Raw genomic sequence first — 26,815 nt, 5'->3', positions numbered from 1 at the left:
TCCTAGGAATTATTATGTATTTTAATTTTACGGCTTGTTCCCAACTGAAATAGTAAATTGATATAATAAAGTATTAACTTGTAAAATTACTATAATAATCCTTCTAATTATATATAAGTAGTGGGGTTCCTACGGTCTCCTCCGCATCCCACATTTCGCTCGCCATCGTTTTCTATCCACCCATTCGTTTTCGTCAATAGCTCTATCTGCCATAGACTGTTCTATGCCTTTCTTCCATGTTTCTGTAGGCCTTCCTCTTCTTCTTCTATTTATGGGTGTGTAATTTAATGCTCTTTTTGGCCATCTTTCCTCTGACATCCTCATAACATGACCATACCATAGCAATTTCTTTGTTTCTATATGGTCGACCGTGGAATATAAACTCTTTGTCCGTCGTCTTATTTCCTCATTTGGTACATGTTCTAATCTAGATACTCTGCATGCTCTACGTAAGTAATCCATTTCCGCTACTTCTATATTTTTTCTTTCCTTTCCTGTGAGTTGCCAACACTCTGCTCCATAACTTATAATAGGTTCCACAATTGTGCTGTAGATTGTTAACTTTGTGTTCAGCTTCACCTTGTTAGACCATAGTAGACCATCTAAAATACGAGTTGCTTTCTTTCCTTGCTGTATCCTATGCTGTATGTCTCTTTTTGTAGTTCCTTCTTCTGATATTATGCTTCCTAAATATCTATATTCCTTACATTTCCTTATATTTCTTAACTCTAATTCCGGATCTTCTGTTTCCTCTCCTATTCTCAAATATTCCGTTTTCTCCATGTTCGTACATAGGCCCCATTTTTCATATTCGATCTGTAACTTTCTTAGCATATAATCCATATCATGTTCATCGTTGGCAAGAATTACTTGGTAATCAGCAAAAAACAAAGTTGTTAAGCAGTTTTCTTCAATCATTATTCCCATCCCAGCAACTGTTTTCCTCCATTGATCCTTCTAATTGACGCCTTATATTCACTTTGTAAAGATGATTTTTGGTGTCACGTCTATCGGTACATCGGCTCATCACTACAATATTTTCTCAGAAGTGAACAGAATACTGAAAGGTGCCTTTGTAATCGGAAAGTTTATGGCCAAGTACTAATAAAAATTACAATATACAATAAACTTTATGCAAATTTAGTTTCTCTACTATTATGAAAATCTTTTCTTAGGGCATGGAAATCCTTCAGGTAGATCTTAAAAATTTAAGAGGATTTTGCAAGATTTTTATGAAATTAAAAAAGAGGTTTAATACATTTTAGTCTATAAAGATAAACATCCCTAGTGTTTTTAATAAAATTCACAAAGAAAGCTTCAATTGAATTCAATTTGATTTTCATCGTCTACGGTTTCTTCGTCTTCTGTGTCTCACTGTATTTCACCAATTAAAGCTACTAAGCTACATAATAACAGAAACACCGGCGCATTAACAGAGGAGAAGGAGCAAATCTTGAACGGAAACGCAACGAAAGCCTGTGGGATCGCCTTTAGGCTAAGGCTACGGCTCCACGGGCGAGAAATTGACGCTAGCAGTAGCCGTAAAACGAACTTAAGGTTCCGCGGAACGGAATAGGGATAGCCGAACTGAACCGACTACGCACAAGTCCTGTACTCGGTACAGTTCGGCTATTCCTATTCCGTTCCGCGGAACCTTAAGTTCGTTTTACGGCTACTGCTAGCGTCAATTTCTCGCCCGTGGAGCCGTAGCCTTACTCTTCTAGACAATTATGCAGTTCAGTTTCTGACATAAATGGATTGGTATATTATTGCTTACGAAATCTTAGGAGTATGAAGGGCGAAACGTGCTGTTATAATATACAGGCGCATTCTTTAAAAGTATGTGAGGAAGATGAGACTGTTTTTGAAATGACCATTTTTCGGGTTCGCCCTTACTCCTCCAAGCTCCTGATATATTGTAATATTTGTAATGAGTTGTGTTGAATCAACAGTAAAAACTAAATAAATTATGACAAAAGAGCAATTAATCCTTTAAACTAACTGTTCCAGAATAAAATAGTAGGTATATAATAAAACATAGCTTGGCTGTTTAACCCTCTCGTGATGTACACATCAATGTATGTCTACTTACATTGTGGCTAACTTATCTTTCTGCTTTTTAGAGATAAGATATTCTTGTGACTCTGACCTGGCCAAGTGACTGATAAGATTTTTGAACGATATGAACACCTCAATTACTAAAACCTCTGTTTCCTGCAGAGGGCTAGGTGTACTTTTCAAACTATTAACAATTTAATTTAACCCTACGTTAGGCGCGCGGTTATTGCTGACGAGCTTAGTCGCGCGGTCTACGATTGTAGACCAATAGTTTTTTGTCGTATAATACCGGATTTTGACAAAATTAACAAATTAATGGTTATTAACATGTTTATTTATATCCGTACTTTGATATTAGATATGTTTTGTTCCTTGGCTTTTCTCATTTTGACAGTGGTAAAATCAGTGGCGTAGCTGAAGATTGCGGGGCCCCCCGCGACAATTTTTGTGGGCCCCGCATTATAAATATAACGACAACTAATAACAGTATAATTACTAAAATATGTGTAAATGACAATATTTGGCCTTTCTTTAAAAAGTCTTCATTAGTTAGTGTTAATAGATTTTTTGGGAATAGACATGAAAACCTATTATACATGTATCTTAATCCGACAAACCTATTAGTAAGTTGTTGCAATATTATATCTAAATTTACATTGAAAACATTAACTACAAAACTTTTTTTGCTAAAAGTTATTTTTTCGTCGCAGCTGAGCTCATCGTAATAGTTATTTATGAAACAGTTCGTGAAGTATGCTTTTTGCGAACGCACGCGATTTTTAGAGCACGAGCGACAACGGAGCGACGGAGGAAAGTACTTCACGCACAGTTTCATACAATATTTTATCTACGATAAACAAATAAAAAAACTGTAACTCTTCGTCACTGGAACTCATTTCTATTCTACAATTTTTAGAACTTCGACATTTAAAAATCCTAACTACTTTCAAACCACAAAACTGTCAAAAATTTTGTTGTAAGTTATTGCTCATATTGTCATCACCATGACAACGCGTAAGTTAAGGATATTTGATGAAAGTGTGCCAAAAAACCCTTTGAAAGTGTGCGAAATAGTAAATCCCATTTAAAATACATTGTTACTTCACGCACACTTTAAACCCTTCACGCACTGCTATCTATAATGACAGTTTTTACAAACTAAAAACTTATACATAATATGGCATAGAGTAGATAAAATTATTTTATACGTTTTATCCGTTTATTTTTAAATTTCGGTATAATACCCCACTATTCTGCTATTACTACTGCTTTTGCTAAAGTTTCGGAAAACGAATTTCTCATTTCTAGAAGATTATCAAGAGTTTTTTCAAAAAGTTGAGGGCGACCGTTAACTCTGCCGTTTAAGATTGCAAAAGTGTTGATGTTAGATTAATAATGTTAAGTATTTTAGATTAAATAGTAATGTTAACGACAAATTCAAAATTATTCATATGCTCTAATAATGCATTAACTTATAATTTTTCATCGTTTTTTAGATAGCAATGAAATTTTCGTTAAAGATTTCATTACTTGTCCGAAAGCTCGACGCAAAGCGATGACAGCATCATGTCTGGATGACCACCGGGTTTCACATAACCTTTTAAGTGTTGGCAAACGCGATGGATCCAAAGTCATAATAGTACAGTTATATTCAAAAAAAAAAGGGTACAAGTATTAGAAAGAGAAGTTAACGTCATCCTATTTGTGTAAAACCGGCTGGGATTTTTGGAGGTTATCAAATGTCACAGGTTATTAAAAATATAAATCATTGGAGTTGAGCATTAATTAGACGAAACCATTTATTCAACAATTATCTAAAGAATAATTTTAATGACTGTTACAAATAGAATTTAGTATTTGGTGATAGAACCGTCTGCTTCTATAACTTTATTTAGTCTATTTGGCATACTTTGAATTATATTAGATATCATATTTGGATCAAGATCTTCCCAGCACTCTAAGATTGTATCCCACAATTGATCTGAATTTTGTGGCATAAAATTTCTTTTATATATTTTTTTAACAATTATGCCCCAAATGTTTTCAATTGGATTTATATCTGGACTGTGCGCAGGCCATGGCAATATTTCCAGGTTTTGCGTTTGAAACCAATTCCTTACGGCATGGGCAGTGTGGACTGAACAATTATCTTGTTGATATATAAAAGTATTATTAGGATACAATTGCTCAATAGAAGGGAGCATTACGTGTTCCAAAACGTTAATGTAATTGTCGGCAGTAAATCTTCCCTCTAATCGCCAACAAACACCAGGTCCATGTTTACTAATCCAACCCCATACATTTACAGAAAAACGTCCTGATTTATTATGAGAGTGAATATATCGTTCTTCAAACCTAGTATTGGCTGGACGATAAACACGGATTTGACCGTTATAGGTCGACTGAAAAGTCTTTTCATCAGTAAAAATGACGTTGTTCCAAAATTGTGGGTTGCGGTAAATATAGTTTAGTGCAAATATTACTCTTGCTTGCCGATGTTCAACAGTTACTAATGGTTTTTTAGCAGCTGGTCGGTTTTTTAATTCAGATTCATTTATCCTTCTGCTTACAGTAGGTTGGGCACCAGGAAATCCCGTATGAATCCTTGAATCCTTCGACGTCGCAAATGGATTATCTCTTAAGAATTGAACTAAAACAGCATCTTGTTGAGGAGTGGATACTTTGAAACGCCCTGAACCAACTTTTCTTTTTAATGATTGTTGTTGGACCCATCGTTGCTTAATTCTGAAGATTGTTTTCAAATTTCTATTATAGAAATTTGCTAGCGCACGAATTGACCATCCTTCTTCCATTTTCGTAATTATTTGAGCCTTTTCAATCTCACTTAAATGACGAGGCATATTAATTTTTTATTGTACGTAACGTTAAACCTTCTATCAAATTAAACGTCTTTGACGTCTATGAGTTGCATTTTTGATCACTTATGACATTTGATAACCTCCAAAAATCCCAGCCGGTTGTACACAAATAGGATGACGTTAACTTCCCTTTCTAATACTTGTACCCTTTTTTTTTAATATAACTGTACATAGTAATAGTACTATCTTTTAATACTTGCACTAAAAAAAACATAATCTTTTAATTATATCCTAAAAAAACCAACTCCTGTACACCAGAAACGGCATCATTCAACACTAGGTTCAGGTTGTGTACGAAAAGGTACTTTGATTGTATAAATTTTAAAATTTCATTTACAAGACCTTCTGCACTTTGGTCTAACATGCGAATAAATCCCAAAAAACTTTAAACAACTTCTGCTTTAGAAGATAAATTATTTTCATCGCAAGTTACATACCGGAAAATAAAATTAAGCTGATCGTGTTTCGAGTGGTATCAAGAATTATTCAATAGAAACAATTTTTTTTAAATTAATCAATTTGTTTTCAGTTTCTTAAGCCAGCAAATTTATAACTTCGTTTTGTATTTGGGGGCCCAAGTAATTTGTTTTTTTAGTTATTGTTTTTATCGATTAATTTAGCCAAAACAGGATCATATTTAGCTAGTAAAAGAACCACCGACAAAAATTACCTTTTTGGGATTCACTTTTATCTAATCTACCAACATGTCCACGAAAGTACGAAACGCTAAATTGCACCCGAAAACAGTAACAGTTGCGTCAATTCGCTTGAAATTCAAATTGCACCCGCTTCATTATTTCCTTAAAAATTAATTTTCGTAAAATTAAAAACGAGGTCATGATTTTTTGGGTCTTTATTCGCAAGTAAATGAAAATGGTCACAAAAATAAGCTCAATTTAGTAAAAAACAATTATTTTTTATCTTTGAACTTATAGAATGACTAATAGGGATGAATAATAAAGAACACAACTAAAAAGTACAAAAAGAACAAAACTATTAAATGGTCAAAGTGGCACAATTTTAGTCCGTCAAACATTCAGTGCAAATCTCCCCAAAATGATCCTTGAATGCAAATTTATCACATCTTTGGCATGCCCTTCTTGTTGACATATTGCAAATTCGTGCACAAATACAACATCGTCAATACAATTTGCGATTTGATTAATTCCCATACTAAGTTGAAACATTTTCATTTATGTTATTAGCTTTATATACACAGCAGGCTACATATTAGCTTTATATACAGGGTGTTTCGAAAAAAGGTAACCCCGTCTCTAGGGTAGGTAAAAAACTGAAAAATAATTGGGGTTTGCTTAGTAAAAAATTTTTGTAACGCCATCCGTTTTCAAGATACAGGGCGTTGAAGAAAAAAAAATTTTACGCATTTTTTACGATTTTGCCGAAACTACTGGCAACATTGTAATGAAATTTTATATGAATATGTTTTGGAAGCTGATTCATCCCATGAATTTGTTTTTATATCTGATTCTCATAGAGGGCGCTAGTTACACGGATTGTACTAAGTATTAGTCAATATAACTTTTTTAAGAGTATAATTATTAATCAAAATTTCAAGTAAACTTAAACATCCTTCAATTTTACACGGAAAAGGTACTCTTGATAAAACTCGATACTGTATACCGTTTTCGGAATATTTTGATTTGAAAATTATGAAGTAATAATTGATGCTGGTAGTAACGATAAAGTTCTAATAGGTATACCTCTATTTTCTCCAAGTGTGCCATGGAAATCTGACATTTATTGATTGTTATGACGATAAATCAACAATAATTAGAGTTTTTAAACCTTGTTTCAATTTTTCAATTTTCAAAAATGCGTAAAATTTTTTTTCTTCAACGCCCTGTATCTTGAAAACGGATGGCGTAACAAAAATTTTTACTAAGCAAACCCCAATTATTTTTCAGTTTTTTACCTACCCTAGAGACGGGGTTACCTTTTTTTGAAACACCCTGTATACAACTAAAAACTGGAACGCGCTTAGTCGCGCGGTCTACGGTTGTAGACCAGTGCTCTTTGAATAATGGTAAAAAAATAATGCAAACAGATCGGCGACGTTTAGTAAACTGAAGAGTAAGTTGGAAGTATTAATAACAGCTACTAAGCGGGATGGGGGCGTATGTATGTGCAGTTTTCTGGAATTGGCGACCACTGAGCACTTAAAGGAGAGTGGTCTACGATCGTAGACCGCGCGACTAACGGAGGGTTAATATAATTATTTTTAAAACTCACCTCATTCTGTTTGTCGTATTCTAATCCCTGTTTCTTAAAGACCTTGTTTAATTTTCTAGCAAATACATATTTTCTTATATTGAGTAAATTTTCGTCATTTGAGTCGTATATATAATTAATAATTCCTACTTCTGAACCATCCACATCAGTAAAAAGTATGACATCATTCTCGTAATATATGACGTTGCCAAAACGAATTTTTCTGTAAAAAATTAAAAATCAAATTAAACTAATAAAAAAAATTATAGATTTTTGCAACATATTTTCTTATATTGCGTATTGTGGTTTCAATAAAGGATAGATCTACTTCTGGAATTTATCGGCCATGTGTACAAGAGCTTCTATATTTTTTCTTTTACTCCATAATATCACGAGGAAAGCAGGTATAAATCCATGAACTAATGTTATTCAGAAGCTCAACTCCTTCGTTACATTTCCTCTACATGAGTTTTCAACACAGAGAAGTAAGGACTTCAGTCTCCAGTAATATAGAAACCTCAGTTTATTTTCTAGCAACTGAATTAGGTATCCAACAGGGGGTGTAAGAATGACTAAGCAAGATTAGGCTGCCAAAGTCAATGGCTATTGCATATACCATCATACCGGGACTATTATATTGAATAAAAAATTATAAAACTTTAGAATATAAACTTAGCATACCATAATTTAATACGACTTATAGCAGAATAGGCAAAGTATGTGAGTCCCACGCTGAGACTGCAAGGAAAGAGCTCTATAGATACTAAGTATGTATGACTCAAAGTTGGAGAGACTGCAGGACTCCAAGAGAAGTTCTCATCTCTGACATGATCGTTTGGACTTGTATGAATACTTTTGCATACTACGACCTGGAAGATTTTTTTGTGTATATCTTAACAAGAATAAAATACCGCTAAACGCCGTAAAATGAGTGGTGCATACAATATTCCAGCTACAAAAGATCTGATATGAATATTAGGGTCGATTCCCACTATACCTCCCGTTTACTTTCCATAACCATTCCATACACCTCCCATTAAAATTCTATTCTCACTATACGTTCCGTTTACTTCCCATACACGTTCCATACACCTTCCATTAATTTAACCACCATTCTCACTAGACGTCGCGTTTACTTTCTCCATTTAATATTCCACACATTTTGTACCGGTTTGGTAACATTTTACCCTAAATTTTTGATTCGAATACACGTGTTTTTTCCGGCTTGATGAAATATGTGGTCTGAAGAAAATTTAATAATAGAAATGTAAAATATACATGCGGACCAATGTAAAAAAAGGTTATTTCACATTTGTTTTCTTACCGGCGCTCCGCGGCGTGAGAAATACAAAATAAGATTTACTATTTTATTTGGGCATAAGCCACAATTCGAGTTTGAAATCAAGTTTACTTGACGTTTCGACTTTCACTTCGGAAATCGTTATCAATATAAAAAACATGCATAAATTAAAAATTTAACTTTGTTTCTGGTGAAGCAACGCAGTTGGAACGAGCAGATAATAATATATTATAATTGTGTCACCGGAAAGCGAAGAAGGTAACGCACAACTTGGAAGAACCTATAGATTTCTATCTTCGTTTCTGGTGAAGCAACGCAGTTGTAACAAGCAGATATATTATAATTGAGTCACCAGAAAGCGAAAGAGGTAACGCACAACTTGGAGGAGCCTATAGTTTTCTAACTTCGCTTGTGGTGAAGCAACGGAGTTGAAACAAGCAGATATTATATTATAATTGGGTCACCAGAAAGCGAAAAAGGTAACGCACAACTTGGAGGAGCCTATAGTTTTCTAACTTCGCTTGTGGTGAAGCAACGGAGTTGGAACAAGCAGATATATTATAATTGGGTCACCAGAAAGCGAAAAAGGTAACGCACAACTTGGAGGAGCCTATAGTTTTCTAACTTCGCTTGTGGTGAAGCAACGGAGTTTGAACAAGCAGATATATTATAATTGTGTCACCGGAAAGAGAAAAAGGTAACGCACAACTTGGAAGAACCTATAGTTTGCTAACTTCGTTTCTGGTGAAGCAATGGAGTTGGAACAAGCAGATATATTATAATTATTGTGTCACCAGAAAGCGAAAAAGGTAACGCACAACTTGGAAGAACCTATAGTTCTCTAACTTTGTTTCTAGTGAAGCGACGCAGTTGGAACAAGCAGACATATTATAATTGTGTCACCGGAAAGCGAAGAAGGTAGTCCCTGAAATGTTCAGGACTATATATCCCAGGATGTATAAACGAATGGACACTAAATAGAAGAAAAAAGAATGGAACAACAGAATGGACATAGCAGAATAGAGAGACACGTGTGGTCAAAATAGCAAGAAATAAATCACCAATCGATAGAAGTATCGGCCGAACAAGCAAAAAATGGAGTGACAATATTCCGTAGAGGTTATCAATCAGCCGATGAACCAGCGGAATTGCTTAAGAAGATATTGGATGAAGAAAATATTTTAATTCCTTGGCAACAGCCGCCCAAAATATTGCCGTCTTTAAATGTATTATCACTGTATTTTTTATTTTCAAAATTAAAAAGTCATGTCAGACAAGTTCTATAAATTTTTTATTGTCCAAATTTTTCTCACCATGTATTCCCCCTATCCATAACCGCTATGTATTCCCCAATCCATACTCTACCCGACAAGTCACACCTTGTCGTAGAAAAAAATACGTGACTGAACCGCGAGGTAATAGCAATATTCACATTATCCATAGGGTATCCGAGACGTCGCCGAAAAATACGTGGCCGATATTGAACGCAACGATTCGGGAATGGTAGGTAAACGTAACGGAAAGTGGGCATATACTATATGATTTGTATTTAATAATATTTTATGGAAACGGAATGCCATGCGTATTGAAAGTAAACGGGAGGTATAGTGAGAATCGACCCTTACGTGACGCGACGTATTATTACGTGACGTATTATTTTTGAAGTTATACTTCTTTACCGGCGATAGAGGGTGATTTTTTTATATGTTAAAACCTATCAGCCCGGCGCATGCGCATTATAACTTTGTTCTGATTGGATGTTCAAATGACATGTCAAAAATTATCCGATATGGCAGCTGTGGTTTGGAGGTAAAGGTAAAGGTAAACAAATGTATAATATATTAGTTTTATTGTTGTGAGGACAGAAACAAAAAAGTTTATAATATTGTAGTGACTTTTAAATAGTTTTTAAAAGCAACAGGTACGTAATAATTGTTAATGTATCATGGGTATAAACCTACCTATTTGATCTGCCAAAATAAATAGTATGTAATACTTTTATTTATATAATTTGATTACCATCAAAATTTCTATCAATATTCACCTAATATATTGTTTTTTACTCTATGTTTTGTTGTATTTTTTCAATTCTAAATCATTTCAATTCAAAATTAAAATAATTTGATCAATTTTCAAACAAAATATGGGCCATTCCACGAACATACGCCTTTTTTGGATTACTTCGACAACGAATATTTTACTGTGCAACATAAGAAGTACGAAAGTAAATGGAGCTAATAATTATTCCCATAAACAACAATGTAATTTGCAATTTACTTTTGTTCTTCTTATTTTGCACAGTAAAATATTCGTTGTCGAAGTATTCCAAAACAGGCGTATGTTCGTGGAATAGGGTATATCACAAGTTTAATCCGTTTAGTTAGTCGATCTTCGTAAATAATGACACATAGTGTCCGTGGCTAAGCGGAGAAGGCAAATGAATTCCAATACCAACCGCTCTTATCAGCGCTGGTTCGAGTCCCAATAGAAACTTTATTTTTTGTTTTTATTTTAATACATTTTATGATTGTAAGTATATTTATTATATAATTGTATTTTCAGAAAATACGTATTTAGTTAAAAAAATTTTCGACAATTAATGTTCAGACATCATTTGTGGCTTGTTTAATGTGTTTGTGTGTGTTTTATTCTTTTATTATTTTAATTTTTGGCACTGTTCTAATAAAAATGTTTGAGAAGTAGTAAGTATAAATTAGTTTAATATTTAAACAAAATATAAATAAAAAGTATATTAATTTCGTTTAAATCATATAATAGAAGTATAACTTCTTACGTGCGTACAAAGTACACACACATTCTTTTTTTTTTTTAATATGTTATAGCTTTATTCTTCAAGAATATCGATGTAATAATATTGTTGCTAAACAGATAAATGTCATTGTATACCGGGTGTAACAATGATAGTGGGTTTTTTTCAAAGTTTGGAACACCCTGTGGAATATTCTGGCGTATATAAAATATTGAAATTAAAATTCAACTGTAGCCTTAGGCTTTCTTAACATTATGCTTTTTGTTTCATTCGCTTGTGTTGGATAATAAAAAAGTTAGGTACTTGAACAACTAGCAACGTTCTTCATCAATACAGGGTGTTTCTAAATAAGTGTAACAAACTTAAAGGAGTAATTCTGCATGGAAAAATAATGACCGTTTGCTTCATAAACATATGTCCGCAAATGATTCGTTTCCGAGATACGGGATGTTGAATTTTTCTTACAAACTGACGATTTATTTATTGCTCTAAAACCGGTGGAGATATGCAAATTAAATTTGGTAGGTTTTAAGATATAGTTATTGCGCATTTTTTGGCATATAATTAAGAATTTTATTACCATTGGCGTGCATACGGGTAATATGACCCATATGCACGCCAATGGTGAATAAAAATTCTTGATTGTATGTCAAAAAATGCGCAATAACTACCTTTTAAAACCCATTAAATTTTATTTGCATATCTCAACCGGCTTTAGAGCAATAAATAAATCGTCAGTTTGTAAGAAAAAATTCAACATCCCGTATCTCGGAAACGAAGCATTTGCGGACATATGTTTATGAAGCAAATGGTCATTATTTTTTCATGCAGAATTACCCCTTAAAGTTTGTCGCACTTACTTAGAATCACCCTGTAATGATGAATAACATAGTTATTTGTTAAAGTACCAAACTTTGTTATTTTTCCACATAAGCGAATGAATCGAAAAGCAAAATGTTAAAAAAGCCTAAGGCTACAGTTGAGTTTTAATTTCAATATTTTATGTAGCTAGAATATTCCACAGGGTGTTCCAAACTTTGAGGAAAAAACACACTATCATTGTTACACCTGGTATACAATGACACTTACCTGTTTAGCAATAATATTATTACATCGATATTCTTGAAGACTATAGCTATAATATTTATACTAAAAAAATTACTCAAATCGGACAATAGGTTTAGGAAATACGAGACATTAAAAATGTCCCAATTTTAAGGTGGTGCGTTAATTTTGATGCTTAGTGTATTGGGACCGTGCAAGTTCGGCAAAGCGACCCCTATTTCTACTCTCTGCAACTTTACTCGCACTTTTAGTTCTATTGTCCAATTATATTAGTACTGGTTACTGGATAATTGTCAAGGCCATAGCCCAAAAAAATAATAAGTAAGAAAAAATAAAATTCAGGTTATGTTATCAAAACGTAAACAATTGTATGTAGTAAATAAAATTAGTTATTAAAATGCAGTACTGCAAGCAAAATACAATTAATTAAATTTACCTTTATATAATAATTGCATATCATATCAATATTGTGGAGCAATATATAATTTTTCTGCTTCAATGACAGAAGGTATGAAATATACTAGACTACTAGACTAAGAGCCGCTATAGGTGAAAATTCTTAATCATTTTAGGCACGACGGGACCCTATAACTTAAATAGTAGAATCTAAAAGAAAACGTTTGAGCACTGTGCCGTCACTTTTCAGTGGCACATGCGTCTACAGTGGCGCATCAAACTTTCCACTTATGGACGGGATACATAAATTAAAAAATACCCTCCCTAATTACCAGAATTTAATTTTTTTCATTTTTTTTTTAAGTTTTATGTGATTAAGACATAAGATTCATCGTAATTTTAACCCACCACCCCCTTCTCCCTGCCCCCACCATCAAAAACTTTATTTTTCGATTTTATTTTTTTTTTTGGTGGGATGCAATCAATTTTAAAATTTCAAAAAATGTACACGCATAGTTAAGGCTTTTATAAAACACGTCTATTTTTTATAGACATGTAGGTTGAGTGTACATAACCTCAAAAAAATTTTAAAATTTTTTTTTTTTGAAAAAAAGTATATAACTTTTTTTTGGGGATAGCTGCAGATCTAATTTTTTCTTAGTCTTGTGTATTTTATCAAACACTATATTCCTAATTTTTTTCAGATTTTTCTGTAACGTTGGTCACCTTCAAAAATCCAAAAAACTGTTTTTTAAGGGGGTTTTGGGGGGTTTGAACGTGTTTTTCTGATTTTTAAATATTCTAAAGAACTCAGTTACTTCAAGTTACATATAACCTATAAAAACAAAATTGATTTGATATATTATGAAGTCTATAAAATAGGGAAAATCCCCCAAAACCCCCCAAAAAACAGTTTTTCGGATTTTTGAAGGTGGAGAGACTTAAGGAAAAATCTGAAAAAAATTAAAAATATAGTGTTTTATAAAACACACAAGATTAAGAAAAAATTAGACCTGCAGCTATTCCTCAAAAAAAGTTCACGCTTTTTTTAAAAAAAAATTTCTTTTAATTTTTTGAGGTTATGTACACACAACCTATGGGTCTATAAAAAATACGCATGTTTTATAAAAGCCTCAACTATGCGTGTGAATTTTTTGAAATTTTAAAATTGATTGCATCCCACCAAAAAAAAATAAAAACGAAAAATGAAGTTTTTGATGGTGGGGGCAGGGGGAAGGGGGTGGTGGGTTAAAATCACGATGAATCCTATGTGTTAATCACATAGAACTTAAAAAAATAAAAAAAATTTAATTCTGTTAGTAAGTTCTGTTAACTTTTAATTTATTTATCCCGTCCATAAGTGGAAAGTTTGATGCGCCACTGTCGATGCATGTGCCACTGAAAGGTGACGGCACAGTGTTCAAATGTTTTCTTTTAGGTTCTACTATTTAAGTTATAGGGTCCCATCGTGCCTAAAATGATTAAGAAATTTCACCTATAGCGGCTCTTAGTCTATACGTCAATTTGACAATTTCAATTGACAATATGATTATTTAAGATAGTTGCAATATTTCTCCACGACTCGCGCACGGTCGTTTCTCGTTTCCCTTCCAAGTATGTACTTGCACACCGCGAATATGGGTAAAAACCCTTTAAATATTATAAAATTGTTAACATATTACATTGTTGCAGATAATATTATAGGATGTTTAAACTTCAAGGTGATTTAGATCATGGCAATGTCATTTACATTGTGCTGTGCCTTCTTTACAAATGAGTCAATAAGTCAAATATTACTTTATTAGACTTTCGTTGATCTGTCCCCGTTCCCTACCTAAAGGTAACTCTTAGTACCTACATGAAGTATAGTAGGAAGACAGTACTAGAACATCATCATCTAAAGTTTGTATGGATGTAAGATTAGATGGGAAAGGACACTTCATAGAAAAATGTGAAAAGCAGAGACAATATCAAGGAGAAAATTGTAAAGCCAGACTACCAACAAAAATTTGAATTATCATAACTATTTTGAACTCATTCGTACATACACTTGAGTCCAGGGTTCTTTACCTGTGCGTCATTAATACCTGGCGAGATAAAACACATACTTTTTATCTAGCACCATTCTCTTCCATGCATGAAACTAAAGACAAACTAGCTACCGCCTGTTATTAAGTAAACACACATGTTAATTTTATGGACGCTCTAGACTTAGACTCAGTATATTGAAAAGAGATAGGTACAAAACAATACGCTTAGGAATGTTTTCAGATTTTTAACATATTGTGACATTTCTGGTTTGTTTACTTTTGTGACTGTTGGTCTGTTGAATTTTTTGCTGTTTTTTTGTAAAATTTTTGGATTTTGAAGTATTTTATATTAGGGAGAGTTGGACAAAAACATATTTCCAGTTCATGTTTTTCCCTTATCAGTTCGTGGAACCTTTCTTCCTCACCGAAAAGTCCATGTTCCATTACCACTACTAAGTCGCCTGCAAGTTTATTTCCTCTTCCCGGTTTAGCGACCTTATAGTGATCCTCTTCCAATTCGACTTTATTATGTCCTTTATTTTTTCAAATACCCTTTCCCCCGAGTTCAGGACCGTTGCGATCATTTTTATCTCTCCTTCACTAAGATTTTCGGGGAAGAACTCGTCGAAATCCATTTGTGTGGACACTCGTACAGTCTCCCTACTCGTTTTTTTCCTCACCGGTTTTTTACACAATTCTATTTCGTTTCTTAATGCTGCCGAGGGCAACTTGTCTGAAAGTAGCCTCCATGTCTTCGGTGACTTCTTAAGGTTTTGTACCTCATTCTTGATCTCGACCTTAATGTTTGTTTGGTCAGACATTAGTTTCACTAAATTATTTGTAACGCTGGTAAGTTTCTCCATTGCTCTTACCATGGCCGTTATGTCCGAGCTCTCCTCCTTCTCTCTAAGTCTCTAGGTGTTTTCTCCCCAAGTGAGGAGCTCCTTTGCAAGGTTGTCTCCTCTGGAAGATCCGTCTTGCTCAGGTCACTACCCCTGACTGGAGATCTCCAACAGATTTTCTTCCGAAGATCATAGTCTCCTCCTTCCTCTTCGCTGAGTACTTTCCCTTTGTTCCCTTTACTACAATGAACACCTTATCATCTCATTCTCATTCATAGCTTGTTCCAGCTGCACCATCACTGGTGACTCGCTCCATTATCCCTTCATTTTGTTGTTTTCCTTTTTCCTGCATGATGAAATACTTATCCATATAGTTCCCACGAGTAGGGGCGAATTATACTGTCTGGCGAGGCAGTGTGCCCTTGCCAACGCAAAGACTTGAATTACAAAAGAGTTTCACCAGTTCTCCGAGATCTCCGTTTGCGACCGTCTGACGTTAGGCCATTCACCACTTAGGCACGGATCGCCTGACACCGTGTGTGGTTGCGGATTTTTTTATCGAGGTTTACTCTTATGCTATATGGAATTTAGTAAAAAATTTGAAAAAATTCAAAAGGTGACTTCTGTTGAACACAAATCATCATGATTTTTGTTAAATGTTTTTGAACCAATAGATTCTTTTGTAGTAGCAAGTGAAAATTACTCACACTTTTAGAAAATTGTTTTGGAGTCTTCAGAGAGTATCAAAGAGTGTAGCAGAGTAAAACGGATACTGGGAAACTGAAGCTATATTTTTGTGGAATCTTAATATAATTTACTGTTCTCAATAAAAATAGTAAATTATTTTATGGATTTAAATTAAAATTATTGATATTGATTTACTTTACACGTATTAGGATTTCAAAAAAGTTTGATATCAAAGCTAAAGAGGAAGGTCTGACGCCATTGTTTAGATATTAGGTTGGCGCCTTTTTTAGAATTTGGGCTGACGCCTTTTTTATAATATGGGTTGGCGCCTATTATTTGAGCCAGTCCGGCCCTGAGTATATCACCTTTAATTTGGCCAAAAAATTTGAATAATATTTCATAACTAAAAAATTTAAATAAAATTTAATGTCTTGTTTACGAGTTTGACAAAATCGGGTAGTCCGAAAATCGACAAAACTGGGTACCCGATTTTATCAGACGTGTTGTTACTTCCACTTTCGGCAGTGGTTTTTTTCCTTTTAGTTAAATATAACATGTCGCTTCTTCTGTTGAAGAAGCTAGTAGGAAAAATTAAAAACAAACTCCAGTCGTAAAAAAATTAAAACTAAATTTACTGGACAAAAAAAGAAAAAACGTGGTAAAAAGGGCCGCACCAAAAACAAAATTGGTTCCGAAATTACCGATTGCAGATTCTGAGAGTTTGGAGAAAGAAGATAATAATGGCGATACGTGTCTACATTACAATGAACTATTTTCAAATTCTAAGGCAAATGATGAAGGAAGGCTGGATAAAATGCAGTGGCGGCGCCTGGTGTAAAATATTGGGGGTGCACACATAATGTTAACATATAAAAAGACCTTGAGACCCTATTTCCGTAGGTAAAGGTGTTTGAGTGTCTTCAAATTGTAAAAATCAAAGGACCTTATTAAAAATTACAATAAATAATGTATTTTATTGACTTAAAATTATAATTTAGTGTTTAAATGTTACAAACAAGTTTTGTAACGAAAGCCAGTCGCCTGTTATTTTTTAGATAAGTTATTCACAAACAAATTCAGTAAAATTTGGAATTTCTTGAATCATTTTTTTTTTATTGAAAACATTGCGAGTGCAGTTAATCAATCCTGGCCCAAAGCTATTCTAAGAAAAGTTTTGATACGTTTCAATGCAGAGAGACATCGTTCTGTTTCTGCAGTTGTCGCGGGCATCGTAACAAGTACATAATTGGAGAATTCCAATCTGTAATTCCAACTGAATAGTTAAAATCGTATCTTCTATTTAATTCATTATGCTTCCTCTTCTCCAAATATGTGCTTCACACCTACACAATTTGTAAGTTTTTACACAAATCTCGACGTTTGCACTTTGGTACATTCTTAATTAACAAATTTGGTTTCGGCATTTTTAATTTTTCTTCTAAATATAATGAAGAAAATTTAATTGATTTTAAATATTCCACGCTAACATTTACGTCGACAAATCCTTCCATTCTTCATATAGTTCCGAAATTCGAACTTCACGAAAGCAAAATTTAAACATACGTCTGCCGTGCACGTTGAAAACACCAAAGATCATGCCATAAGATCACATCCAACTTGTGATCCAATGGCCATCTAAACTTGTGGGCTATAGCGGGTAGCGGGGTGGGTGGTGAGTTGTATGAAAAGTCATCGGGATAGGAACCACTGTGAGAGCGGTGAACGCGGGGTTCTGTCTAAGGCCTCGCATCCGTGAAGTTTCTCCTTTGAAATAGAATAAAAATAAGTAAATGTTACCTATTAGATACTTATAAACTCCTTGGATCTGTTATTTCGAATTTCAATTACTGTATAGTTAGATTAAAATGTTATTTATAGAATGATAAATATTACATATATGAATGTTGGTGTGAAAATAATTTTGGGGGTTCACGTGCACATGTGCACTTATGAGTAACCGCCACTGATAAAATGTGTGTCTCGCACCAAATGGGTTCATGAAGTCTGTAGTACCTATGATGATGTAGATGAAGTTTTTATTTGTGACTTCTGTTCATAGATCTTCGATTTTTGTTCACATACTTTCAATAAATATTTTATTTTCTGCCCATTAGTCTATTTACATGGTAATTAAGTTACTACACGGTTTTATCATAATGGTTGGACAAAACCGGGTATTTTGCAATATTTTCATAAAAATAAAAAAAATTAAAAAGTTAAGAATATTTATAAAAATTGACATTGGTATATCAAACTTAAGTCATTTGAGAATATTTCTATCTGCAGCAAACATTTGCTACTCTAACATAGCACAAGATATCGACAGTTCTTGGACTGGTACTCGGTTTTGTCCAACTCTCCCCTACACAAACAGTTTTTTTCACAATTAATTTTATATTGGAGTTTGAAATTTTATGGTAAGAGTATTTTTATTTTGTGAAGGAAGTTTTGTTAAGTGACACTTAAGTAATGGTTGTGTTAAGTTTCCGCCAAAGTGAATGAAATGACAAAAAGGAAAATATGATATTGAATTTTTTTATAAAATTGTTATTAATCACTAATGATGTTAAAAGAATTTATTAAGCTACTTCAAATTCTGCACCAAAATTTTAAAGCAAAACTTAAATTTGACATGCATTAGCAGTAGCTACTTACTGTCAATTTCCAACTTATTTTGTATGCTTTAAATGATGACGCACGGGTAAAGAACCCTGAACTCAATTGTCCTTACAATTATGATAACCCTCATAATTCAAAAATGCAAAGATGTAAATTGAGGCCCTCAGAGCAACAAATTGAGCATTTTTAGACTAATATATCAATAAAGAAGAAGAATATTAAATCTTTGGAATAACAGGGACCTACACCACTTACCTCTATATTTGGCTAGATACAATTACATAATCCATAGCGCCATCCCATAAACATAGGGAAAGGCGGGCAAAATGGGGTACTTAAGGTTTAAATTGGGATTTAAAAAAATCTAAAACTTTTAAGGTCTTAAAATAAGACAAATATCATTGTTATAGTAGTAACTATTTATTAATATAATTTGAATTTAAAAAAAAAACACAGTTTTTTTTATTATATGAAAAAACAGAAACTTATGTAAATTGCCCCATTATGCCCGTCGTATAGGGTAAAATGGGGTACCAAATTGAAACCAAGAAAAGCCTATTGACAAAATTCGCATACAAGTACTACTTCATCATCCTCATATTCTACACATGCACATGAATTTTTAGCCCATTTAAGGCAACTGGATCAGCTAATCCATCCTTCTGTGGAACTTGAATAAAAGTTTCCGCAGAACCAGTCAGTGTCACTACCTTCACCTTCTGAATCTGACTCTACTTTTTTAGTTTTATTCAATTGCGATTTCTTACTCGTCTGTGATTTGGTTTGATCATCGGCTATCTTACTTGGTATGGTAAAAGGGTAAAGACTATCAATAGGTATGGTAAAAAGGGTAGGTATCCCATTTTACCCTACCTGTTGGTACCCCATTTTGTCCAAAGAGCAGATTTTGAGATTATGACCTGTTTAAATTATTACAAGTTTTTATTTTTTAACATAATGACAAACGAATCGTCGGCTTAGGGACACACAAACCTAACTACATTTCAGGTAAGGGCGAACTTCCTATGATAATATCATTCAGGTTTGTGTGTCCCTAAGCCGACGGAATACTCTAGAACACATTCACTGTTAGTCGGAAGTAATGATATTAAATAATAAATTGTTTTAGTAATACTAATGATGGATTATTTTTCGGCGGATATTATAACTTGGTTAACTAAAAACTCACATGTAGTCTTCACAACAATCGACTAGCAGTTAATTATGACTGCTTTATGACAGAAGGCGTAAACAGGCGTCTATAATATAATTTCATTAACGTCATATAGATGGAGCGAGTGATACTGAAAAAAAGGGGGTACCCTGTTTTAGACAGCTACCCCGTTTTGCCCGCCTTTCCCCTACTGGAAATACGAATGCAAAGATTGCATTTATCTCAAAACTTCATTTTTGGGCTTAGGCCACTGTTGCTCTGATAGCCCAATTAATTTAACATAAATAATAAGAACAAGATTACTGAGGTACGAGTAAATTTTGAAATTGAAAAAAATGCAGCTTTAAATGCTCTTCTGTTAAAAGATGCAGTTATGACTTTACGACTGGTCGTTCTTTAAAATTTCTTCATTGTTCTTTGGTTAGACCACATTTAGATTATGCATCATGTGTTTGGTCACCTCAATATAACTGTCACATTAATAAAATCGAACAAGTTCAGCGTAAATTCTTAAGTTATTATGCTTATAAGATGCATCTCACTGGTCAAAGTTATGAGTCTTTACTGCAAATTATTCGACTTACTCATTACAGAGTCGTCGTCAACATAAAGATCTTTGCTTCTTATATAACTTAATTCATAGTCATAAATTCTGTATCTCACTCTTAAATAAGATTGGTCTACATGTACCTTCAAGCAGAGGTTCTCAAAGTGGGTGTCGCGGCACCCTGGGGTGCCTCAAGCATTTGCCAAGGGTGACATGGAACATTTACGAAAAGTCGAACAACCGGCCGCTGCGCCACTGTCCAATCGAAATATGTTGACTATTTTTGTACTTGTGTATTCTCATTGATTTTGCTGCATGTGAAGAGCCGTCCGCTTCAAGCACGCCTTTTAAAGCTCACCGCTGAAGATATGGGTATGAATCATTTCAATCTTTTGCTCCACGCAGAGGTCCGGTGGCTATCGAGTGGAACAATTTTAGGAAGACTATTTGAACTAAAAGATCCACTGATTATCACATTTACAGAGGAGTATTTCATCCAAGAATTAAAAGATGTTGGCTGCTAAAATTGGGATACCTTCCAGACCTCTTCGAACTAATAAATAAAACCACCACTTCGCTTCCATGCAAAGGAGGAGCACAATTAGATAAATCAAAGCCTTGCGTAAAAAAGTAACATTTTTCAAAGCATGTGTTAAAAAGAGGAACCTCACAAATTTCTCTCAATTACAGGAATTTGTTATAACAAATGAAATGAATCCTCAAACGAAATTCTTTGAAATTGTTATTGCTCATTTGCAAGGTTTCGAAGAAAGTATGTATTGTAAACTATTTTCCTGACATTGACTCAGATGACTTATATAGCTGAATGATGGACCTGTTTTCGTGCGACCCAAAAAATAAACCTGTCGGAATGACAAATGAAGTTTTTCAAAATCTACTTGAGATCAGCGAAGATAGCATATTAAAACTCAAATACCGTGAAGGAAGCCAAGAAGAGTTCTGGATGCAGGTATATTCAAAAAATAATGTTGTTGGCAAGGTTGCAGTGAAAAAACTCTGTGAGTCTTCTTTCTCCGCATATGCTTACATTAAAAACAAATACAGAAGCAAACTTCAAGTGATTTGAGGATCAAACTTACAAAGATTCCCATAATTATAAAGGATATAATGAAAACATCATCGAAACAGTTTCATTCATCACATTAAGTAAGGATATTTGAATATCAAATGTACTGTATTTTATTAATCTGAAATAAAGTATATATTGAAATCAGATGAGCCTCAGAATTTTTTTTTTCATTTTTTGTCGTTTCCCAAATCGTTTCAAGGGTTGGTGTGCCTCAAAATATTTTTAGCCCTACAAGGGTGCTGCGACTAAAAAAGTTTGAGAACCGCTGCCTTCAAGAACCACCTGTTCTGTGACCACCTTCCACGAAGTCATTAACCGCACAAACTATGGTTCAAGTTCCTATCTTTGTAAAACTATTAAATTAGCAAACACATTATCTCTGCATATTGATTTCTTTGTGAACGACTTTACTGCGTTTTCCACACAATTAAATTTATATTTAACTTAATGTTCTAATTTCAAAATGATTTGTCAATTACTGTTATTGTCTTTTAAGTAATTTTTATAAGTAATTTTATTTTTTTATTGTTGTTTGTTATGTATTTACCAATTTTGTACCTACTAGATCTTATTTTTTCTAATTTGTGTGACATTTTAATTGTATCATGTACTAATGGACTTCGGTCCGTAAATGAATAATAAAAAAATAAATAAAAAAAAATAATTTGACCGTTAATGGATTCATAAATTAAAACCTTTTGAGTTGTAGCATGTATTTTTAAAATACACAATATTACTGGAATACACAATAAAGTAAACATTTCCAAACTTAACACCAGTATAAGAAGAATGAAGTGTGGATTAAACCCAACAATCACTTCCCACATAAGCAATGAAAAAATCTAACTATCGATAATTATAATTTTAAAGGCGTTTATCTGAAAATCAAAATTTACTCTTAAGGGGATCGGTACACATTGTCGGCTTCAATGCTATTTAAATGGGAATCATTTTTTTTCGAATCCTGAGAAAACTAATAAGTATGTTTGAAAAATTTAAACGCAATATGAAAGATTATGTTATTACTGAGAGCCGAAAGTCTCTGAAAACTTCTATGTTTATTTTAATAAGTTACAGGGGTGAAAAACTAAGAGAAAATTTAGTGTGATTTTTAATTTCAAATATCTCATTCAGAAGAAACCTTTTATTTATTCTAAGGGACTTTCGGCCCTCGCTAATAAAGTGATCTTTCATTCTGCGTTTAAATTTTTCAAAAATATGTACTTATTAGTTTTCTCAGGATTCGAAAAAAATGAATACATTTAAAATATGTACACTGAAAATTTTGACAAGCATCAAAATTTTGCATTTTGCTCCTTTCTCCTTTAACACCTTGGCTGCCTTTAGAGATGTTTATATACCTATGTTGAGTGTGTTATGTGGCATTATATGTCCCGTCGAGAACCTTTGCCAGTGTGTTAAGATAGAGTCAAAGGAGCCAGGGTGTTAATCTTTTTTTATTTATTTATTAACGGGATACCACAAAATTTAAAATATACACAAAATATTATAATTATCTAGTGATACAATAAATATAGAGATATAGTAAATATGTATGACAAAAATTGGTGATGCAGCTATATAGAAAAAACAAATATTAAAATAATACAAAGTAAATAACAAATATAAATCACGTAAGATTAAAACATTTTTTTAAAACACTGTCTACAAACATTTTCCGAAGCGCACAGCAACAAATCAAGGTCTATTCTATTTCCATTTAGAATGATTCTACTCAGCGGAGAATGCCTACCAAAGTTGCAGCGATGAAATTTAATTGAAAAATTTTGGGATGTTCTAGTAACTCTAGAGGGAACATTAAAGTCAATTAGAGACAATAGATCACTGCAATTAATTTTTGAATTCAGTAGTTTATGAAGAAACAAAACATCAGCATACATCAGTCTGGAAGATAGCCTAGGAAGGTTTAATTTATTTCTAATTTCTGAGTAGGAATGGTCACTTAAAGGTTTGTGTAATTTAAAACTTAAGTACCTAATGAATTTATTTTGGACTTTTTCAAGCTTGGCTATATGGACTTCATAAGTGGGTGACCAAACAACTGAGCAATACTCAAGAACAGATCTAACTAGGGAAAAATAAATCAGTCTGATGGAATTAATGTTATGCAAACATCTAGAAGTTCTAATAATGAAGCCTAACATTTTAAATGCCTGGTTATTCACATAATCAAAATGAGCGCAAAAATTTAGTTTGGAATCTAATTGAACACCTAGATCTCTTACAGTTGATACAGCCTTCAGTGGTTCTTCAGCTAATTTGTAATTATACAAGAGGTTGTTAATTCTTCTACAGAAACTAATAAAGTGACATTTTCCAACATTAATGCTCATTTCATTCCAATTGCACCATGCCATAATTTTGTTAATATCATTTTGAAGTTTTTCACAATCTGAGACAGATTCGATAATTCTATAGATTTTTAAATCATCAGCAAATAGCAGAAATTTAGAGTTAATTTGAGATTTAATGTCATTAACAAATATATTAAAAAGGAAAGGCCCTAAGTGGATTCCTTGTGGAACACCAGATGTTACGGAAATTTCACTAGATTGAAAGTGTTTAATTTTAACAAGTTGTGTTCTGCTAGTTAGGTAACTACATAACCAGTTATACAGATTGCCTGTAAATCCAATAGCTTTAAGCTTGTTACACAACAATTTATGATTCACAGTGTCAAATGCTTTGGAGAAATCTGTATAAATAGCATCCACCTGTAGTCTCCTTTCGAAAGCATCAGATATGTATTGCATGAAAAGTAAAAGATTTGTAGAAGTTGATCTATCTGAAAGAAAACCATTGCAATTAGTACACTGCATAAAGGTGTTTTAATAGAGTCGCATATTATCGTCTCTAGAATCTTAGGAATAGAAGAAAGAATGCTTATTGGTCTGTAGTTAGCTATATTACTCCTGTCACCTGATTTATGAATAGGAACAATAAAACTAGATTTCCACAAACTTGGACAAATACCTGAATCAAGTGAATGAGAAAACAGAAAATATAAGGGACGGGTTAAAGTACATCTACATTTTTTTAATAGTATGGGTGGAATTCCATCTGGTCCAGAGCCTTTAAAAATGTCTAAATTGGCAAATTTTTCAAATATGATTTCAATAGATACATTACAAGAATTTAGACTCACTGTTTTTTCATATTCTAAGGTGGGCTGTATTAAATCATCATCATTTGCTCTGTAAATATTTTGAAAGCATTGCGCAAAATTATTAACGATATCCGCACCATTATTAAGCACTGTGTTTCCAAGAAACATAGTGTTTGGTAGACCATTATTTTTGCGTTTGCTGTTAACAAAATTCCAAATCCATATTGGTATGGCTACTGCATGGGGGTGACATAATATTTATAATGTAAATCAATCAAGAAATGTTAGAATACTAAATAAAAAATTGCTTACAATAAATAAATTCTTCGAACTATGTACTATTAGCAATATAATTAATAATATATCAGTTAATACACTAATTTACAGAAATTCGGAAAGTAATAACTTAGAGGTAAAGGCAATAGGTATAAAAATAATTAATTTTCGAAGGGATGGACACCCTTGGAATTTATTATAAAACAAATAGGAAATTTCGATGTACCGTAACCATAAATAGGAAATTATCATTTCTTTAGTAGCATAAATATGAAATAAATAAACAAATTAATAAAATTAATAGATCTGAAAAGTAATTCATCAAAGAAAAGACAAAATAGTTTGTATATTTTATACAGCTTTGCTCACCTGTACTGCTTGAAGCTAGGCGAAGAAGGGAGAGTACTCATTCTGTAATACGTTTCAAAATTTATTGTTTAATAAAAGCCTGTTTATAAAAACATTAAAAAACACTAAACAAATTTCACAATGTGGAAGAAAGACCAATAAACAATTATGCAAGTGTCAAAATTTGGCGCCAAGATTATATACGTTGACTTAATCTTCTCTTTTTTATTGACGTTTGTTGAATATCTTGACATAGTGAGCTTTCAGCCACAACTTAATAAATCCAGCAGGATTTTTTTTAATCGTGAAGTGACCGAGGAGTGAAAGTATACATAATATGCACGAATTGTCTAATTCTTCAATAGTTGTCTAGTGTTTAAAGAAGTCAAACGCTTTTTAGTATTCTACAAAAGGCATGTAGCCTGTATTTTGTCATTGACTGGCGTGTTATTAATTCCTTTAGTGAAGAAAAGGAAATAGAAAACGGATCAGTTGCAAATAGGTGTTACCATGGTCTATCAAAGATCAAAGTACTTAGTTAATAAACGCCAAGTAATTTTGCTTCATCATTGGCGGATATTGTCACTTCATCGCTTGCGCGGTCGGCCGATACTTCTTCTACCAAAAAATTTTGTTAATTAAAATCCTTTATAAAAGGTATATAATTTATTAAAAATTTCCTTAAAGGGCCACGTCACTTATGCAGAACGTTTTCGATCTAATACAGATCATCATCAGTGCTGAACAGAATGTTCACATGCTAAGCCACCAAAATTGAAAATATACAGGGTGTTTGGTAAAGAATGGGCCATAGCTTAACCTCAGGTTCCTGAGGTTAAAATAGGCCGATTTAAGCTAACTTACCTTAGTATAAAGTTCATAATAACCGAGATACAGGGTGTCCAAGTTAAACTTTTTTTTATTTATTATTGAATATTTCCTGACAGGTATGAGATAACAACATGAAATTTGGTATGTGGGAGTTTTTTGGGTCGAGAAAACTAAATTCCCTACCAAAAATTATGTACTACCCAGAGGGCGCCACATACGCCTTTCAGCACTCATTTATTACGTTCAATTTTTTTTATCCCTCACTCTGTATAATTTTGACAGTAAAATTTTTATTATCCTATTAGTTTTACTTAAAAAAGGTATACTTCTTTTATCTCCCTAAACTCAACCGTTTTCGAGATAAACGCATTTTAAATCTGCGATACAGCATCATTTTTAGCATAATATCATTGTAGTTACACCCGAAAAATAACTTAAAACCATAAAATTATCCAAAAATGTATCGCAAATTTCTTCAAATGGAATTTGCGATGCAATGACATAAATTTGAGAACTGGCACAATTATTATGGTTTTAAGTTATTTTT

At 33.1% G+C, this 26,815-nt stretch overlaps 1 protein-coding gene across 2 annotated transcripts in view; it reads right to left on the bottom strand.

The window, feature by feature from the left end:
• The window catches only part of LOC114326804 (origin recognition complex subunit 1), an 86,901-nt gene extending 61,278 nt beyond the window's left edge, over positions 1–25,623 (bottom strand). For both annotated transcript variants that reach the window (XM_028275252.2, XM_028275253.2), the window contains exons 1-2: positions 25,459–25,623; positions 7,188–7,389 (exon numbers count right to left, since the gene is read on the bottom strand). In XM_028275252.2, the coding sequence (XP_028131053.2) occupies positions 7,188–7,389; positions 25,459–25,499 (243 nt within the window). In that variant the 5' untranslated portion in view covers positions 25,500–25,623. The remainder of the gene's footprint in view (positions 1–7,187; positions 7,390–25,458) is intronic.
• Between the last annotated feature and the right edge of the window lie 1,192 nt (positions 25,624–26,815).

This window comes from Diabrotica virgifera, chromosome 4 (assembly GCF_917563875.1).
Source record: "Diabrotica virgifera virgifera chromosome 4, PGI_DIABVI_V3a".
In the NCBI taxonomy this organism is placed as follows: Eukaryota; Metazoa; Arthropoda; class Insecta; order Coleoptera; family Chrysomelidae; genus Diabrotica; species Diabrotica virgifera.
The sequence above is the reverse complement of the archived record's forward strand: the minus strand, read 5'-3'. Positions and strand labels throughout refer to the sequence as shown.